At 35.9% G+C, this 20,727-nt stretch overlaps 2 protein-coding genes across 7 annotated transcripts in view; both read left to right on the plus strand.

Annotated features, from left to right (window-relative positions):
• The window catches only part of sowah (ankyrin repeat domain family member sosondowah), a 127,334-nt gene extending 112,660 nt beyond the window's left edge, over nt 1-14,674 (plus strand). For 4 of the 6 annotated variants that reach the window (XM_018445896.1, XM_018445897.1, XM_018445895.1 and 1 more), the window contains 7 exons: nt 573-671; nt 885-890; nt 10,041-10,113; nt 10,196-10,288; nt 13,212-13,238; nt 13,600-13,757; nt 14,116-14,674. In XM_018445896.1, the coding sequence (XP_018301398.1) occupies nt 573-671; nt 885-890; nt 10,041-10,113; nt 10,196-10,288; nt 13,212-13,238; nt 13,600-13,757; nt 14,116-14,412 (753 nt within the window). In that variant the 3' untranslated portion in view covers nt 14,413-14,674. Of the gene's footprint in view, nt 1-572; nt 672-884; nt 891-10,040; nt 10,114-10,195; nt 10,289-11,775; nt 11,861-13,211; nt 13,239-13,599; nt 13,758-14,115 lie in introns of all 6 variants that reach the window. The other 2 variants (XR_001936568.1, XR_001936569.1) reach the window with 2 other exon arrangements.
• A 3,044-nt stretch (nt 14,675-17,718) lies between these two features.
• Nucleotides 17,719-19,133, plus strand: LOC108721364 (tRNA-splicing endonuclease subunit Sen15). Its single transcript, XM_018445885.1, has 4 exons — nt 17,719-18,018; nt 18,155-18,236; nt 18,298-18,469; nt 18,674-19,133. Exons 1-4 carry the CDS (start codon nt 17,995-17,997, stop codon nt 18,942-18,944), a joined length of 549 nt encoding a protein of 182 aa, XP_018301387.1. The 5' UTR covers nt 17,719-17,994; the 3' UTR covers nt 18,945-19,133.
• The last annotated feature ends 1,594 nt before the right edge of the window (nt 19,134-20,727 follow it).

Below are 20,727 nucleotides of genomic sequence, written 5' to 3' on the forward strand. Positions count from 1 at the left end.
CATTTAGTATTTTCTTTCACTGCGATCAGACCAAGAAATCCTGCCTCTCTCTCTCTCTCTCTCTCTCTCTCTCTCTCTCTCTCTCTTTCTTTTCCTCATTCTCCAATTCACCGAAGCGTCTAAGTGGAAGTAACTCAAGCTCGATCTATTTGCTCTTTCCGGGTTTCCTCAAGCCGCACTAACTCCTCTGCACTCCGGCTGTAATCGACTGCCAGTCGAGATCTTCCTCTCTCGAATACATTCTGGCGCGGGCGATGGTTCCCATTCATCCAGCTCGTCCCGGTTGACACCCGGCCGTTGCCGTCGCTTAATTCGCGAATATTTCACCGGCGCGTCACCCCGAAAATACGCTACAGCTGCTCGCGTCGTGTCTACAATCGGGGCCACCTTCGGCACACACCCCACCGAAAAGTCCGCAGTCGTGCCATAAATCTCAACGCTGATACATTTTTACTTATCATGTTCCCATCGCGCGGTTTTTTCATAGTCTCGCGTTACTCGCGCGGTAATCTCGCTGTGCGATTTAAACGACCGACGAACGAATTATCACCCCGCCTTTCTTCATGTTGCAGACGGCTTTACATTGGGGCGCCAAACACGGTAACGAGAACATCGTTAAATTAATAGCGGGTACCTACAAAGACTACATCAAGAGTGTCAATGAAACTACGGTGAGTATCTTTTCTCTAAGATTGCTGGATAAAATATTTATTCACAAAATCAGTGTATATGAATATTATAAAATGTAAGAACGATGGTTTATTTTACATATAGAATATTGAAGCGATTATTGGATCTTGTACTATGTATTATTTAAACGATAATGTAAATTTTTATAATTTTTTATATTTCCAATCATTGGATGTCTCCATCGGATGATGTAGAATGGGGTAAGTGTGTCTTATTTTTTAACTATTGCTTAATATGTTTTTAAGTGATACGCAGTAAACAGATTAGCAATTTATAATTGATATATTAAAAAATAACGTCTTTAATGAATTTTATTTCTTACATCGATGATTTTTACGTCGAGATTAAGACAAAATGTATCCCAGATACATTTGGATAACATCGAGAAAAAGAGCGAGTATCTGCGGCGGTCCTTGTCACGATCGCGTATAATTTGCCAGACGTACGGAGAGCGGGATCGGTTTAGGGGGCGAGTCGTGTTGTAAGAGGTAGAACAAACGGAGAGTCAGTCCAGCGTAGCAGAAAGGAAGGCAGGAAGGAAAAGGAGAGGAGAGAGACGGTCGAAGCGCACAGAAAAGCCCGCAGATAGGATCGGATGTGTGTGGTCCCGCCGCTCTTTGCTCTTTATAAGACTTATATAAGCCGGGAGTGCTTCACGACAAGAGACGGCGTGCGACGAGGGAGGCGAGTACTTAGAGGAGGGAAGAGGGAAAACGGGGTCCTTGCTCGTTAGTGGTTCGCGACAAACTCCATCTCGGGCTCCTGTCCTCGCGTTATACTGGACAACAAAGTTATTTCGATTTTTTGTCACGGACATTGCATTGGGCCGTGATTGTCAATAGTATTTGTTACTCTAAAGCCAATTAGGTTTATAACCTTTATAGGACGGGGGAAGCCACTATAGTGGCCTGAAACACTGTCATATTTTGTGGCAAGAAATACAATCAATTATAACAAATCTTAGGCTCTATACATAATGGAAGAAATATTAAAAACAGGAATATTAAATATTAGAGAAATAAAAAAATAGGAATAGAAATTAAACGTTATGCACAATGAATACAAATAGAAATAAGTTATAACGTATATAATGTCTTGTGTTTTATTTGTTATACATTATGTTTAATCTACTTCTAATTTTTTTATTTCTTTAATGTTTAATATTTATTCCTGTTCCTAAGGTTTCCATTGTCCGCAGGGCTTTACTCGAGAAAATGCTGTAAGATTTTAAAAATAGACCTCTCGCCCTCTAAATATTAATCTTTCTTCTTTCTATCACGTAAGACTTTTGAGCGATATGTCATTATAATTTTATAAAAATCTAATTTTTTATATTACACTTACAATTAGTGAGAATACAACGATCTTACGATAAATTAAAGTATTCGGTATTTCTGAATTGTCGTTTCGAGCAATTGGAAGGAACTTACTTAACTCGTTTAATTTTTTCCTTTGTCGTTCCGTCATTAGATGGAAATTGAATTCGAAGCGCGTGTATTCCGAAAGCCGGTTCATTTATCTTCTTGTAAGGTCTTCACCATAGCTCCTTCGCGCACGGTAGACTCATTTGTTTCCGCCTGTGTAATCCGAACTGACCTGTCGACACCGCAGCACACCTTTTCTTCCTTGCCTCTAAATCCACGTTCTTCTACAATTCGTTGTCATCCGTTGAGCGTTCTCTCAGCTATAGAAATCTTATCGAAAAAAAAAAACAATTTTCTTCGTACCATCTCATCGCTAATTTCCAAGCTATACAATAAAATTAGAAAATAGTTTCTTTAAATAATTTGATATAAAACAGAGAAATTAATAATAGCAGGGGTCTTATTCTCGAAAAATATCGAAATACGAAAATATACGGAAATATTAAAATATACGTTACATATATTATTATAGATTTCCCTAATATTTTCGTATACGATATTTTTCAAGAGTAAGGTCCAGAAGTCAAGAGTATATAAGAGTGTAGCAGAAGAGAATCAAGAGTACACACATAAGAGTGTATGAGAGATTTCCTTAATACAGAAACATTATGCGAGCAGACGTCGCTATTTTCGTATACCTTCCCAATGACAATCCCGGCTGACTCGATGTTGCCGGGGATTAGCGCCGGATATAATGAATACGGTCGTGCTCGTGTACGTACCGATGTAGAGTAGGTAATCCAGACCCGGACGGGGGAGATCTGTCCTCGGCGAATCCTCGCTCTGCTTTTTTCCACAGCGCGGCTTTAGAACCAGACTGCGGATCGCGCGGCGCGGCGTAATCTGTCACCGGCATCGCTCCCGCGCCGCGCTTTCCTACGGCTTATCCCGGGCACTGGCTTTCCCCCAATCCCGTGGCAAATGAAAGGACGGTGGGAAAAGAGTAAAAAAAAAAAGAAGTCCGCGATTACCCGGTAGCTTCGTAATGCACGCGGAATCGCCCGTGGCACGGCGCCGATTTCATCCTCGACTAATATCCGCCACTCGAGGGCATCGATACCGGTTCGATTGACACGGCCGCCGGAAACCTGAAAAAATCAGTAAATTGCAAAAAGCACGATAATGGGAAATAAAAAAAAATTATTCTCTTCCTCATGCGTGCTTCGATTCGCGTGTTACTCAATATTCATCAGTTTTCTTTGAATTCTTGCATTATTTAAAATGTCACTGACTTGAACAAGTTATTTTATCCGGGATGTTAACATGAAGCTGCGCAACTTCATCTCATCACGCAAGCTTTGGAATTTTCGATGCAGCGGAATGTTTCTCGGTGCAACAAACACCGAACGATCTGACTGATGGTGCTTTTAGCGTGAAAAATCATAGCGCGAGCGGTCCGTTTTTTCGAACGCTCGGTTTCGTCGGCGGAGAAACTCCGGCCTGCTTATCGTTAGCGTAAAAGAATTTACCGCGGTTTTGCCGCCACTTACTAATTCTTTTTTTAAAGAATCCCCGGTCGGTGTTAAATAAAACGGGTGCGCCGGAGCCTCGACGACGAAGCGGATCGCAGTCACGGGCATAATCTGTCACCGGTACCGCTTCTACCGTGCTTTTCTACGGCTTATCGCGGCATCGGCTCGCATTTAATCCCCGCAAAAAACGGTGGCCATGTCCCCCGAACCCCGTACCCACAGAAGACTCCCGTAAGCCGACCGTGTGGCGCCTGCATCCTTGCCCGACGTAACGACAATGGTCATTCTACCCTTGGTTAGGGTTTTGTAGATGCGACTAGAATTTACCTCGTGTGTAACGAGTGATAACAATGTAATTCCTTATTAAAATTCATCATTAGGAATAGATAATATGAAAAATTGTTAACAGTAAGAGAAATTATCTGTCGCATATTTTTAATTTTTACGAACTACTGCAACTTGGATCATCAAAGATTGGGAAAGAAAAAAATTAAATAGGTACTTAAGCAAACTGTCAAATAAGAAGCCTAATCTCTAGAAATCAAGTCTTAGGTATTATCCAATTAGACTCGTTCATATTTCAGTTCTGTATCTTCATCTGTTCTGTAGTTAGGATTGCCATCCGTTCTTTTTCCCCATCCATTCTCTTCTTTTAGCACGTTCAGGGATGTCCAGGGGATTTCTCGAAGTCGTCCTGTATCAGTCCCGATCTACAATATGTAGATATAAGTAGTAAGTTTTATAAGTAGTAACTTTTAAGTCGAGCACAGTCAAACGTGAAAAGAATAAGCGATTACGATCCAGCAATTTTTTGTGATTTAAGGCTTACGATAAATCTTCTTTCTGATAATATTTTACTAACTTACACGCATTTTTTTATGCATCCAGGATTGCAAGCGAAATGTCTGGCATTTTTTTAGTCTGTTCTAGTTTAAAAAATTTTAATGTAATCCTAATCACTGCAGTGAATATATATACACACTGAAAAACCCATTTGGTTGAATCAACTAACCTTTTGTTTGAATATGGGCAAACAAATCTGGGCAAACTTTAAAAATAACTTAGTTGAAGCAAAAAATTTGATTATTGTAACATTTTACTTACGTTATCAGAAACAGGTAGAATGTTATAATACAATAATCGAACTTTTTGGAGTTGAATTTTATATATGAAAATGTACGGGACATGTAAAAAAATGTCTACACAATAGATCGCAGAAAATGATATTGCCTTCCAACCGATTTTCGAGCAGGCCCACGTCGAAGAACGAGATATTCTCGGAACGTGCGAGCTTCCTCCCCCGATTCCTTCACATTTCTAGAATAGGCAGGGGAATGGAGAAGTGCCGTTATGATATAGCGGCTCGTAAAGGCGGCCCGATGTAGGAAAATATTAAAATTGAAAATCTTCAACGGTGATATACGCGTGCGTGATATTGGTGGCCGGCAGCTGTCCTGTTCCTGAAGGCTGCTGCAAGGATGAAAGAGAGAAAAACGAAAAAGTAAGGCAGAAAAAAAGGACATGTTACGCGCGAGTAGGCGCACTCGAGGGAAGAAACGAACAGAGACGAGAAAGACGGAGACGAAGTGGCGGTAGGGACGCGATATTGTCTCGAGACTCCGCGTGTGCCAGGACATTGCTACTTTAAAATATCATCGTGAGCATAAAAAGAGGGTTCTCCGCTTGTACGTACCCACCTACATACAGAGTGTTTCAAAAGTCATTCACTTTCTAGTAACGTGAATCTAGGATCCAAATGCAAAAGTAAATTTGGTAACCAAAATTCAGGCTTTATAATCATCGAGATATTCTATTTTTGAAATATCCTGATTTAAATTATAATCTCATTAAATCCACTTAAATGCTTTGAAGATGTAAAGTTATCTGTTCGTGATGTAAAATAAAAAATTCTCTAAAGCCTCTGTCGCGTTTCTAGTTCAAAAAGTGTCGATATTTGGACGTTTAAGCAATTAGCTGTTCTTAATTAGATTCTTAAAATATCTACGAATCGTAAGAAGCCGTTGCTTTTGCAACACCTCGTAAATGCACATCCGCATTACGAAGGGATGAGCAAGGGTGCGTGCGTGAGCTCGGCAAAGGGTGTGTCGTGCCACTTGTCGCGAGAACACACGTGTCGCATGCTATTGGAGTTGGCAAAAGGGTGACGCGCAACGTCCACCCCATATATGTGCTGTTTTTCGTTCTATATGTGACCGTGTTTATATGTCGTGACTTTTGCGCGCGTACCTATAGGCGCGGAGACTTTAAAGTGAAATAAATTAGAAATTTTAAGGGGGTGAGCCACGCGCTCTTTCCACGCGCGAATCAGCCAACCCCTTCGCTCCCTCAGCTCGATGTATTATCGAGGGTGCCTGAACGCGGAGGGTGCGTCCCGTTTCGATAACTACGATCGCGGTTTTGACACATTTGTCACTATCGTTTATTGCACAGTTCGATATTAAACGCCCCGATATACAGTCGTTCATGAACTCAGTCACGGGGACGATTTTTTAATCGCACTTCCGTAACGCGGCCAAATGTCGCGCTCGGCCGCGTATCTCGAGGGTGATTTTAATTGAGGGTAAAAGCATTATACAGATTCAAATCGGCTCTTTCGTTACGCATTTTTCCACCACGGGTTTTACAGCCGGCGACATATAGCTAATGTAATGTATTATGATTATGCATGCCGCAAGTATAATTGAAATGAAACATATTGCATCTGCAAATTCAATTTACGAAAATCTTTTTCTCTTATAATTTAATCGAGAGACACTCAAAGTGAAATTTTCGTAAATTTTCTCGATGTAGAAATATACTGAAAGAAAATGTTCTCTATCGACAAGAAGTATAATAAAACGAAATACTATAATTCTGATTATATGAATCAGAAGTTTAATTATAATAATCAGAATTCTAGTTATTGTAATTGAATTTCTGTCATACAATATAGAAGTTTGCAGCAACATTGCACGTTGGAATATTATTACAATGTTACTATAATATTGCTGGAATGATCTGTACGGATAATTATTTCCATTAGAATGTTTGATAGATTTAACTATAAGTGTCCGATTTGTACTTTTATATTCAAATCTGTCAAAATTTCTAATTAATGCAACAAGACTTTTCTAATGTAAGATCGATAAATAGAAGCTTATTTAAAAAACCCTACTTTACATACATGTCATATGGTGAATATAAAAACTACATAGGGTATAACAGTATTTTGATACGTTTCAGACGCACCTGTTTTTTCCCTCCTTCACGCGTTTCCTCCCTTCAAATGTTCCGTATATTTTACACATATAAGCACTTTTAAGGCAGCTTCGTCTGCATTTTCGTCTCCGCCGGATAATGACTCGCACACGCACACAATTACATGCAATTTGTCGTACTTATCGACGCGAGCATCGTGACCGCGGCGTGTACGTGATACAACGTACTCTTTCATGAATGCTAGCCCACGGCAGGAATACACGATGTCCCTGACCGATTGCGGTTACTTTTCACCGTAGATACCGTCTGCGAATTGTGCCGAGGCGAAGTATGTTCGCGCGAGACTATCGGGCGATGAATAGCCTTTCAATGGAAAACAATTGATGACGCATCATTTGAGTTGCGCCCAAGAGTGTTGAAACCTATACGTTGCAGCCTGTCGAGTTTTAATTTGGCTCCTTTTGTTATTCGTAGGACTACCGCTCGTGTTCGTTCAAAGATCAATTCTTCATGAATTTCGATTTGCCAGTTGAAAGGGACAAAGCTGTTTATAGAGACTTCGTATATCGGCGGCTTCGCGTTTTGCATACCTTAATTCAAGGCCGCACTACGTGATCGGCTCTTCTTGGCTGATCGGCTTTCAGCGACTTTTATATAAATTAAACCAGTTTTCCTCTCAGCAAAAGAGGTATGTACAGCTACGATGCGAGCTTAGCTCATATTCTATCGTACATCACGAAATTTACTTTGGACTTAGGATAGAGATACTTTATTGAATTATAAATATATAGATACTGCAAAATCAGGTAATTTTGGCTCAAGTTTTGAAAATGCTTAGACGGCATATAAAAATCGGGAAACGGTCTTATTAAGATGTCTTATGTATTGATTTTTGACATGTTGTCTACTCTCTAAAATCTTTAGTGTGGAATCTAATTTTAAAGAATGACAATTAAGCCAGTGTTGAAAAAAGATGGCTCAATTATCAATTTTTAAGAGTGAGATTTCGTTCTTTAGAATTAGAATCCACTCCAAAGATTTTAAAAAGTAGATATTTTTTTAATTTGGGCCCCAAAGTTTTATAAATAAATTGATTTTTAAATTTTATAAATTGATAAATTTGGCTCGAGTTACTCATCTTACGATATAAAATACAGAAGAAAATGATTATCTCATACTGTGGAACCTGCAGCATAATTTTCTGTCCGATATCCAACACACAAATACTGCACATTATTTCGATGATCAAAATCATCCGTGCGGCGATAAATTCATAGACCTTATCGGATTCACTTGTAACTATCATAATACTACTACGCATTAAAGTGGATCGTCGGTCGCGATCAAATGCACGTATTGTATTACCTTTATAAAAGCGAAAGAGAGCCATCGGGGCCGGCAGCTGTTGCCTGACACGCGAGCTGGAAAAGCAGCTCTTTTCACCTGCCTGTCCGAGTCGAACGAGACTAATTGTGAGATAACGCCTTCTTAATATTGCTGCCCTCGCAATAAATGGTGCGTACAGCGCGATATCCCGAAGACCTTGACGTGTCGTTCGTAACGATGAAAATGTAAGAGCTCCGCTTAACATTTTACGTTAGTTTGATATATCTCTTAATGAAATGGTATCGCTTAATAAAGATGTCTTGTATGAAATAGCATCACATGAAGTGAAATGTGTCCACGGATTGATATTTGTCCATGTAATGTTATTTTCTTTTACGTGTTATATATCGAAGATCTCGTATCGTTTAATGGCCTGACTTATTTAAATTCACGTTAAGGTCTACCGTCTGCTCAATTACGTGCACAATCGATTTATATGTACATAATATATCTAAATGTCTAACGCACACGTTCTGTGCTATTCACAGATCGATCAAAAAACTGTCAAGAAATAATTTCGATTTTAGATGCAGATTAGCCTTGCTTCATAACGTTAAATATTGCGCTAATTAAAATTCTAATTAAAATATGTCTTGAAGTCAAGATTAATCAGCGGACAATCTATATTATCTCAATTTGCTTGCGGCATTTAGAAGAGGCATTGTGTTCAGATAGGAATATGAAGATTCGCATAGGAGCCGAATAAAAATGCATGCGTGCAAACGATAGAGGCGATGCACGCGAGGCTAGTTTTCGTCTCGCCGTTTCCCTTACACACGCACGCACTTATGTGATTGTTCCGGATCGCGCCGTTGTCGCGGAAATGCGAATTCGCACGGTCGAGATGATATTCATAATACGATGCCATTAATTACTCATTGTCTCTGCAACGGCACCGCTATCATCCCCCTTTTCTTTCCACGTCTCCTTCCTATCGTTGCTGTCTTACTCGTAAATGCACGTCACGCATTCGAGCAAATCATAATAAGATATGCAACACGTCGGACAAAAGGTGTGATACGGTCCCTCCCTGTTATTTTTCTTCCACCTTATTACGATTTCTTTCCATCGGGGGAAAAAGAGAGAAAAAACGAAGGAGATTGGCGTATCCTTTTCGTAAGACGGAAATGGCGGACGACACGGAGGAATACACGTGTACAATTAGAGATACATTGTTCATTAAATTGTAGACCGAACGTGTTTATAAGTATATTAATAACACGCACTTGCGTCAACGCGAAAGCACGTGAGATTCGTGAACATTGTGTTCGCGTGATATTACACGCTCGTCGAACGAGAATATTGTTCGTCTTTTAATTTGCCTAATTATCGATACGCTCTCCTTACTCCTGGACATAATTAATATCTATATAAGTGCATTTAAACGTCGCTACGGAAAGATCGGAGATACGTCCATTTATTCTTTAAACGATCGAAAACGTTATGTCTTATTCTGAAATATATATATCAAAGTAGAGATCCTCAAGTAAGATATTGGACACCGTTTAGACCCATTTCTATCAATGTAGATTAATTTTAATCTTGATTTAATTTACTCTTTATCTTTTTCTATTTCTTAAAACTAAAAGAAGACAGAAAGTCAGTTAAATCGAGATTAAAGTTAATTTACATTGGCAGAAATGGATATTACACAATTTTTTATTATCCACCATATTTAGAACTTGCTTAAGATAAAATGAGAGAGATGCATAAAATAGAACGAGATGCATAAAAATAAAATAATATGAATATCTGATTCTATTTTAAGTGTTACCATATTTAGAACAATATCTAATATATGTATGTTACTTGAAGATTTTTACGTCAAATTATTGTCATTGTATTTTAGGGTTACACGCCTTTGCATATCGCTATGCAATTCGGCCACGAGAACATATTCAATCTCTTGGTTCAAGTATACGGTGAGTACACATTTTCTCTGTGCAATGACGAAAACCCCATAATGATCGCATTTAATGACGGATTTTGAAAATATATTTTCAGGCGCGAATCAGGACATACGTGACTACAGCGGTAGGAAGGCCAGACAGTATCTAGCCTCGCAAGAGGCGGCAGTCAGCCAAGACACGTTCCACAGTAAGTACATTTTCTCTACGAAGACGCCACTTAGAGAAACGAAACGCAACTTTTGTACATAATTTGCGGAGGGTTGCGTTTGCGTGGATATTCTGAGATGTTCCTCATAATTAGCATTAGTTCCTTCAATAGTATATAAAAAGAACAATTTTGCTGAAATAAAAATGTAACTAAATATAGATTTGAAAATAATTTTGTTTGGCCGTCAAAATAATTATGTAGGACGCTCAAACAATTTTTAGAATGTTAAAATTTTTTACAGCATTATCATCCGTGCAAAAATTCGACATAATTATTTTGATGATCCAATGAAATTAGTTTCAGATTTGTGTATTTGGTGAAATTTTTAGATATTTCAATAAACTGTTCTTTCCATGTATGATATTAACGTCTTTAATTCGCATATTGCGAATTAATGGCGTCTTTTCTAAATACGATCCATGAGACTATTTTGAGAACTTTAACTGTAAGTTGTACAAAGCAATCTTCTCGCCCGCCTTTGAGAATGCAGCACACGTTATTTTCATTTGTTTGTCGATTTAAAAAAAAACAGCCCGTTTCGTGTTGACGAACAAGATCACTACGACGTTTTATAAATTATTCATATCAATCCTCCCTTTCTACCCGCCGTCTCACATATGCGAAATTGCAGCGAAAGTTTGACCGTGGGATATTAAAATCTTTTTTTCACGTATTGTACGAATCTTCCTTTTTTTCACATGTACTATCAAGTATCAAATAAGACATTGTTCGTCTCACGCTATGAAAACGGGCCGTAGAAAGAAAGCAGTTTGCATAACGTGAATACAAAAGACATAATCGCCGTCTGGAAAAGTTGTCTAAAAGAATTCCCCGATCCCGTGCCAAACGCGCCCCGACCACCGCTTACGTTGCCACCGTAAAACCAATTACGCCTCGTAGATACTGCAATTTACACCCTTTGTCAGTGTGAGTCCCGTCGAAGTTCCGTTGCTTTCCGTCGTGTATCCCGTGTTTGATCATTGTTCATCATTCTCCCGCTCGTTTTCGTGACGTTTGCTGTCACGCTCCAGCACGGTCCGTTAACAGCCGATTCCGCCTAATCCTTGAAGATTGCATATGATGCGGCAACGATATTGTTAGTACCCTACGAGCTAGTATTCTCAGACTAGATACTTCGCGTGCTTACATCTGGACTTTATCTTAACATCGCTACTTCTGCATATCGCTAAATTCCGCACGTCTATTAACATCCTTGCCATGATACTCTGCTATGATTACTCTCAATATATACCGTTACCAACAATACCTCGCAGGTAACAATGCATCCTTGAGCTATAGAATATAGGAGATCTTTCTATCGCTTTAGACGCCTCTTTAGACTTAAGGTGTGTAGACGTAGGTCAGGCATGACGTGACACGGTATTCGAATAATCGGAATGGAGAATGGTTACGGGCTCGCTCTTCGGTGAGTATTTCGGGGCTCTGGAAGTATTCTTCTGTTGTAGGGATTACTGCTGCCGCTACACTCAGGCAAGTTCAGAAGCACACCTCCGCTAAAGTAGTAAAGCGCTTGTGTGTCGCCAGATTAAAGTACGTAGGCGCACCTTAGAGTAACGTATGACTGTCACTTTTCTGCACTTCTGACGTGAGTATCTCGAAGTTTCACGGGCCTCGCTGCGCGAATGTATGTACGCTCCGGAGACTCGCCCGAGGATATCATTTGCCGAAAGAAGCGAACTTAACATGAGCCCGTTTTGCTTCTGGCGCTTTACGAGTTCGTCCGTCACTGTTCCTCTGCTAAACGTCTGAAATGTCGAAAATGTGTTGATGTTGAAAGAATTTACAGTAGCTTTGACGTACTTATTCCACGAGTAACAACTCTATGTTAATCTGCATAAATATTCACTTCTAATATATATTCATTTCATAAATTAATATTTAATATATAATCAGTTACTGGTAATGAAACAATCTTTTTTCGTGCATAACTTACATGTATATTCCTTTTTATCGATAAATGTTGATCATACGTTTCGCAACGGCTATGAAACATGAATTATTCAAGTGGCAGTAGTACATCAAATTTGTCGTCGTAGAAAATTAATGTTATGTAACTGGCAATGTGAAGTGAAATTAATCTTGGAATTGAACTTGTAATTTTTTATGTCATGAGTGATGAAGCGCTGATACAAATTAATACATAATAAGACTCTCTACATCCTAATTTATTTTATCGTTATATAAGATATTTCGTTTCACATAGCTGCTACTGTTATTTGTTACTATTTTTGTGTGCGTAATAGAGGGAGAGGGAGAAAGAGAGAGAGAGAGAGAGAGAGAGAGAGAGAGTGTGTGTGTGTGTGTGTGTGTGTGTGTGTGTGTAATGTGTGTTATAACTTAAATAGAGCATGTACACGTAAGCATGAGAAGCACATACATACATATCACGTCAGCCGATTCTCAGCATCACGTTTCATTCGCATTGGATAATTATTATATCTAATAACAATGACAGGACGTGTAATTCTCGAAAGGGAAAGTAGACTCAATTTTTATACTAACTTATTTAACCGTATTATTAACTTCCCCTTGACTCCCCTATTCTTTCTATCTAATTCCATATTGCGCGAATCATACTTTTATTAACTATACGAAATAACATTTCCACACACACACACACACACACACACACATTAAGAAGATTATTCTTTAATTACAGATTTGTTATTAACAGAATTTTTGCGTATAAAGCTGCTTCTCTTTAGACTTTATTAAGCATATTAGCCATAATTAATATATCCCATAATACCGTATTTTTTAATAAATAACTTTTTTCTTTTTATTCGGTTCTAACTCACTTGCAATATTCTTTTATCAATCTTCCCATTTTCTCGCTGTCTGTACGAGACACAGTTTCAAATGATTTTCTATTTTATTTCAGAAATAAAAGCAAGGAAAAAGCATGCAGGTAAGAAATAATTCTTTTGGTGTCCGAGCGTTTTAGTAGAGCGTTTTAGAGACTAACTTAGCGCATGAGAAACAAGCTAAATAGACATTAACACCAGAGCATTAGTTTCCTTTTCATTCCGTCAATTTTATAGTTTTAATAACCCCGCTTATAATCGTATAATATCAGTTTTAATAATTTTATAATAATCGAGGAGTACTATATTTCCGTTATAGAATTAATTAACATAGAAAAATATAGATGGTCACATCAGAGATATACGCGAGTCTGTCGATCGGCTGTATTCTTCCGTTGTAAAAGTTACGTAATAAATAAGACAACTGCAAGAGCATCGTAACAGAGCGATTGATTGAATACACAGAGAAAGATCTTGGTTTCCTACGAATTGGCTCGTTGAACGTTCGCGTGAAACGTACTACGGAAGCCTTCAGCCAATTCCTGGGTGTGGCAACCAGCAGTACGACTAACAACAACAACGAGAAGATTCATAAATCGTGGGGATCCGCAGATAACGTTCAGGTATTATTCTCTTGAGTTCAATGTGTCTACATTGAATTGAACACGTTATACATTAGGATAATGCATAAATTCCATAGTAAAATATATATTTAGTTTCTTTGATTAAATAGATCTGTTTATGTTGCTTGAAATCCCCAAAAAAGTATGCACTGTATATATAATTATACTATCTAATAAAAAATATATGAATACATAATAGAAATATATAATTATACAAATATAAATTGGAAACGTATAAATAGTCTAAAGTAAAGACAAATGCACACGTTGGTTAATAGAATCATTAATAACGCAACATACAGTATTACCGTCCATTCTAATCTCTCGCGTGTTTCGCTGTGACGTTTTTCGTCGCAAGCTGGAGCAGAAGCTGATGCCACCGCCGAAGTACGCGCCCATCAAGAAGCGCAGGAGCAGACGGCCGCAGGATTTCGGTTCGTCGCAGGAGCGGCAGCAGGTCGCCAGTCAACCAACTACTCCGTTGCTGCAGGGTAAGATGAACCGACCGAACCGGGCTGTTCAGCGTCGACCAACGTCCACGACATCGATCAACTCCAACTCCATCGCGTCTGGTGGCGTCCAGCAAAACGGCGATTCCGACTCCGACACGACGTGCGGTTTCGATTCCGCGTGGCGAGGATCGGCCCAACTGTAGCTAGCCTAATTCGTTATTCTAGATAGCGTCGCTCACGCTTATTCGACTGCACGAAGCATAGGAAAGCTTAGATCCCGAGCTTTAGGGACCGATAGTATCTCTGGTATTTCTTTCAAAAATGGCGGAAACGAAGATATATGTATACGATTCTCGCCAACGATTGCACCTACGTTAAAGACTTTTTAACACACAGAATGATATTTGAAAGATTATTTTTCAAACTCTCAGATTGTTCTTATTTTGCAGGCTTTTATTGTTTATATCACAGAAAATTTGATAATAAAAATTGTGAATGTTTCAGATATGATTTCTTCATGAAAATTTTATTATGTGTGTAATTCCAATCTCGTTTTCTTCAATAAGTTTATTAAATAATTTATTTTTTATATTTAAAATAAATTATTTGATGATATTGTCATTCCTTATTTCAGCCAAAATGTTCAAGTTTAACTTCAAATTTTGTATGTAAAATAAACACATTTTTTATGTACTTTATTTACATATAGAAATATATTTTGTAAACTGCAGAGCGTAATTTAAGGATGTTTAATATTACTTATATATATCTGTCACAATAGAAATCGCAAAATATATTTTAAATTTACACACAGAACAAATTTTTTTATACGTCTCACGATATGCACGATTTCTATGTTCGTATTCATGACATTGCCATCGTTGTACATATTACGCTGTCCATATATTAGCGTTCCACGCATAAAATTTTAGACAATTCGGTGCTAATTGTATGATAATTAACGCTTAGATTTATTCTATTAATGCAGAAAACGTTTCTATGTGTACTTAACAATAAGAAATGTTAAACGTTCTATTGTTAATAAGCGTACAGGGCGACAGTTAATATTTATATCGTATTTTATATAATTTAAGCAATAAACATCACATTTGAGATTACTATGAAGTATCTTATCATCGATCTCTTATATATGTAGAAGAGATATATTTTAGATTGATATACACATACCAACAATGCAAATTAATTTTATAAAAAAAATTAATTTTATAAAATGAACAATGTCCGAGCTTATTGTGGCACATGTATTTCATATATATTTTTTTATAGTTGCTACAATTTTATAATTAATTCCATAGTCGTTTAATTGATTCTCTGTAATTCTATTATTGTTAAGTCAGTTTATTAGCCAAAAAATTAGTGTACATTACAATAAATCGCTGGATGATTTCCAATAAAACAATCTTCGTTCTATCTTTTTATTATGAAAAACACAAGGATCTGTTTTATTCCATACGACTACATGAATAAATTGGTATTTGTATTTCTTCATTGTTTTATATCTGTCAAATGGAACATAAAATATATTTTGTAGATTAAGAAAGAAAGAAACCAACTCAAGTGTAAATCTTATAAAAGAATAAACATAATAATAAATCAGAATAAGAATAGTTTTATTTTTTTAGAAATACATATATTTCATAGAACAGATAAGAAAAGAAACCAACACATACATACTGAAGTACAAATTTAAAAAAATAAACAAATTAAAATAAGTATTTTTGTTATTAGAGATACAGTTTCACATAAGATCTGTTTTTTCTTATTCCTGTAATTTTTGAACTGTGCACCAAACAAACTTATATTTTGTAGAAAAGTAAAAATTATATTTTGTATATATATATATATACACACGCAAAGCTATACTTATTGATAACGTCACATATCATTAATTGAAATAAGTTTAGTCCGTTTTCTAGGATTCCTTGGTATAAATCCCTTCAGTCTTTTTTTAGAATAAAGGCCTCTTTTAAATTACGATGGAAGTTCAATCTTAAGAACGGCCATATTGTTTTCTTATATAAATTAAAAAGGTGATATCTTCTCATTAAGGAAGATATCGTTAATGAGAAACGGAGATTATACAGGAATTGCAAAATCAAGATTTGAACAATGATTTTTCCTTTCGCTACCTTGATTCTGCAAAGTTTGTATAATCTCCATTTCTCATGAACGATGTCTTCTTTACAATTTCTTCTGTAATTGGGATTGTTGAAATATAGAGATTATTATCTAAGAATAAAACGAATGGTTCTGAGAATAAAAGATCTAATTTTAAATATTTTTATCATAAATAAATAATTTCATAGGTCTTTGGAAGAGACTTATGAAATTTAATATTTATTTTAATATCTCGTGAGACGATATGTTAACTTCTGCAAGCATATCTATATTAGGCTGGAGTCATTTATGTTAGTTCTATTTTTCTTTAGTATTCAGAGCTTCAGGTGTTAGTTCGATGTAAGATTTGAGCCTTTCGAAACATTTTAAATAAGGAGAGAGTAACTCTGGATCATATCTCAAATAGAAGGCAATATCACAAGCAACTTGATTAAGTTCAACAAATTGAGAGCACATAGGGATTATGATGTTTAATTTTTTCCATACTATGTTTGTTTTTTCGCAACTAATGTTTTTAGAAATAGATTTAGCTATAGATAGAAATCTGAAAACTTCAGTTTCATGACGTATTGCATCAGTTAGAACTTGAAGATAGATTTGTGTCATCTTTCCTGCAACTGTATCAGTGTTTTCATATGGATACCATTTAATTGTTTTAAAAGCAACAGTTTTTGTAGTGGATTCTGAAAAAAAAAAACATCCTTTTCTTTCTCTGGAAAAAGAATATCAAAACTGAAAGTAGCAAACAAAAACTCACCTAGAATCTCCTCCTCCATTCCTTTTAATTCGTTAAGAATTTCTTTAATGCTGGTTATGCTTGCTGTTTCAATTGCTTCCTGTTTTACAGATTTCTTTTTTAGTTTTAAGTCTTTGGATTCGGTTCTTTCTACCGAAGATTTTATTTCTGTTTTCATAACAAGGGGCTTCTCGCAGTTAGACATTGAAGAATAATCCAATTTCGGACTAGTTAATAATTTTGATTGTACGACCACCACTTGAGACGGCACAGAAGTTAATATTTGTTTATTTTTATGCGAAAGAGGACAAGGAGGAATACGTTTCATTTGAAATACGCTCTTATTCTCGCTCATAATAAAGAAAACTGAGAAAATCTAACTTCGCGTTTTAGACAAACTATAAATCTAGCTCTCTTATAGTTTTATTTCCTTCTTTTATTAATTTATGTTCTCTCTCTATATCTTCGATGTGTGTTCTAGCGACATCTTTGCACGACCAAGAGAAAGTTTCTCTTCAACTCGAAAGGTAAGTAAGTCGTTGTCTCCTTAGGTAACGCTTTTGCCGTGTATTTTTTCTGACTTTAAACGCCAGATGGACACTCATCTTACAGTACAGACTGTATGGAGGTTAGTGAAGGGCTGGAGGCCGTGGAACTGGTGGGAGTCGTGGAACCGGTGGAACAAGTGTGAAAAATATGCGAACGATGTAAACTACCAGTGGTAGCGGAGGGTGAGGACGACTTGGAACGTTGGAACAGTTGGAACTTGAAACTATCTGTCATTCACTGTCATTGGACACATGTGCTGGTTCCCATTGATATTCTTTTCCCAAGCTGCGATGACAATTAACGACAAGTAGGTTTCTCGCCGAAAAAAAAAACCTGGGCATTCCACTCCCGCACGAGAAAGATGTACGACATATGCCACCCCAGCGTGAGTAATCGTTTTACTCGGATAACCAAAAAGATGTGTGCGATCTCTTTAGTCCGAGAATGTGCATGCCTATGTATGTATATAAATATTTAGTACGTAAGATTATTTTGCAATCGTTCTCAATGTACGCTTACAGTATTATCATCTGTGCAAACTTGGCTGTAATGACGCAATAAAAACGAGCACCGCCTTTTATGTCTACATTGAAATATGCGAAGGTATTGTATCCAGTTTAAATGGTTGATAGACGTGAAATCTATTCTTGTGATGATTTTTCAGTGAAGCGATACTGGGATGTCAAATACAAGTATAATGAAGAACTTGATGTGATATATTTCGAAGTGAAGAAAAGAGAGAATTCTCGGGCAGAGATCTATGTGCCTTGGCCAACGAAGTATAACATCTGCTTGGACAAGATTGAGAAAATGCAACAATTATTGCAAAATGAACGGTAATTTGCGATTTTATTTCATTCTTAATCCTCACGTGCCTTTGATTTTCTATAACGTGATTTTATTCCTGTTCTTTATAGTTGAATTTCTTCCACAATTCATCTTTTTTCCTTTTCTTTCTAAAAAAGTTCATTTTAAAAAAGAATTGACCTAATATATTGAATATATATTATATTTCTAAATAACAAAATTTGATTCAACAGATTAACATTTGTATTTAAATCGGAAGATAGCAGCAGTGTTTTCTATACAGTGACAACTGGCCTCTCAAAACCAGCTACACCAGAAACGAGTAAGCAACAAAAAGAAAAAGCTGAAAAGATACTTAACTTGGAAAGTGAAATCCGAAGGAATACATCAAATTTATATGAATTAGCAAAGACTTTAAGTTCTACTCACGAAACTAGCGAACAAATTGATTTGAATACTACAGACTCTTTGAATATTGAACATTCCAGTGTGGAGATATTATGATACTTTTCTTTTACTTAATTTATAATTTCGATCTCATCTATGTCTGCTGTCTGTATATTGGTATTTATCTTTTTTTGTTACACACCTTACAGCTTATGTATGAAACACGTAACAGTTAAACACGTAAAAAGTACTGACACGTTGGAAGTAAGCCTTCCAATATGAATATATTGTAATTTTTCTTGTTGAGTATAATAAAATAATTTTCGTTGCAATATATAAAGAAGTAAACAATGTTTATTATATAGAGAAGGTGCATTTAAAAATAGGGACAGATGTATATTTTTAATATTTATTTTTTAAAGTAATTCACATATATAATGCGGATTTTAAGAATACTTCTAAGAATTGCGTAATTGTTTAAAGTGATATGTGATAAGCTGCCACTGCAAATATATGAATCAAATAAATTAATTTTTAAAAATCTTCATCTCTAGCCATGTATTATTAGTAGATACTACAAAATACGAGGCACATAAATTTCCTTATTATAAAACTAATGATAAACATAGCGAACATTTTAACCAAACTTATATTTATAGTAATTTCTATGTAATTATGTTATATATAAAAAATACGTATAACGAAATAATCTAATAAATCTTTATAAATCAAGAGTAAATCTATCTACAAAACACCATAGGATGTTTGTATATATGTACATAAAAATTTTTAATTATCGCATTTTGGACCATACATATGTTCCATAAAATCATTAAATAATTTAATTCTTTCTGTAAAGAGCTGCGTATAATATCAGTGGAAAAAGTAATTTGTTCACACACGATGCCATCTTCTAACGTATACCAAGTTACACATTGTAAAACGGAAAATACAAAACGGTGATTTGATGAAAAATATTTTTATCATTTAAAATCGTTTTAAAAGATATATAAAGTTTTTAAAGATTGTAGACTTCGGCAGTTGAAAGTAGCGTAAAAAGAATAATATTGCATAGCTGTTTTCAACTATGTCAAATACAAAAATAATATACACGTCAATGAACATCTAGAATCTAGAATGTTATTTTTTTGCGAAATGTAAATAATTTTATTATTAAATTAATGAAGGATTAGAGTTTTCTTCAGCGCAAGATCCATTTCAAATTGCTTTACAAATTACAATATTATATTTTTCTGCCTGTTTTACTACTAAATGCATTGTCATGTAAATTTCATAAATTTTATATTCTTACTTCAGAGCCGTACAATATCAAAAAGATCGGATTTAAAACTTTATATACATTAATAGAAAACAGGCATATTAAAAATTATTCATATTTTCAAATTATCTTCCACTGTCATATATTATGTTCAAGATCCGAAAATATTTTAGGAATACCTAAAATATTTTTCTACAGATCTGAACCCATCCTGCATGTATAAGAATTATATATAAAATAGATACCAAAATGGTTATATATATATAAATTTATAATTGCAGTAAGGCAACTAGATCTCGAAATACTCGAATCTATCACTAATGACACAGTTAACTTTTCACGATAATGTTCAATATTAAAAAGGTTTACAAGTAATTCTGGTCATTACATTTTTACGCCTTATTAATATTAAAAAGAGCAATATTGAAAATAAAACTTGGTAGATCTCACTAATATAGATAATAAGATTTCAGCAATCAATATTTACAATTAACAAAATAAGATTTAACTATATTTTAATTTCACAGTATGATAAATTGGACAATCTACAATAAAATTAAATGAACTATATCAAGTTATACATTTACCAAGTTCTATTTGAAATATCTTTTCTCATTTGCA

The sequence above is a fragment of the Mycetomoellerius zeteki genome, unplaced genomic scaffold (assembly GCF_001594055.1).
Source record: "Mycetomoellerius zeteki isolate Tzet28-1 unplaced genomic scaffold, Tzet1.0 scaffold168, whole genome shotgun sequence".
In the NCBI taxonomy this organism is placed as follows: Eukaryota; Metazoa; Arthropoda; class Insecta; order Hymenoptera; family Formicidae; genus Mycetomoellerius; species Mycetomoellerius zeteki.

Coding starts and splice junctions, on each gene's coding strand:
- LOC108721364 (XM_018445885.1), top strand. CDS start 17,995: ATGTACGACATATGCCACCCCAGC. Junction 18,019..18,154: donor ACGACATATGCCACCCCAGC/GTGAGTAATCGT, acceptor GTACGCTTACAG/TATTATCATCTGTGCAAACT. Junction 18,470..18,673: donor CAATTATTGCAAAATGAACG/GTAATTTGCGAT, acceptor TTGATTCAACAG/ATTAACATTTGTATTTAAAT.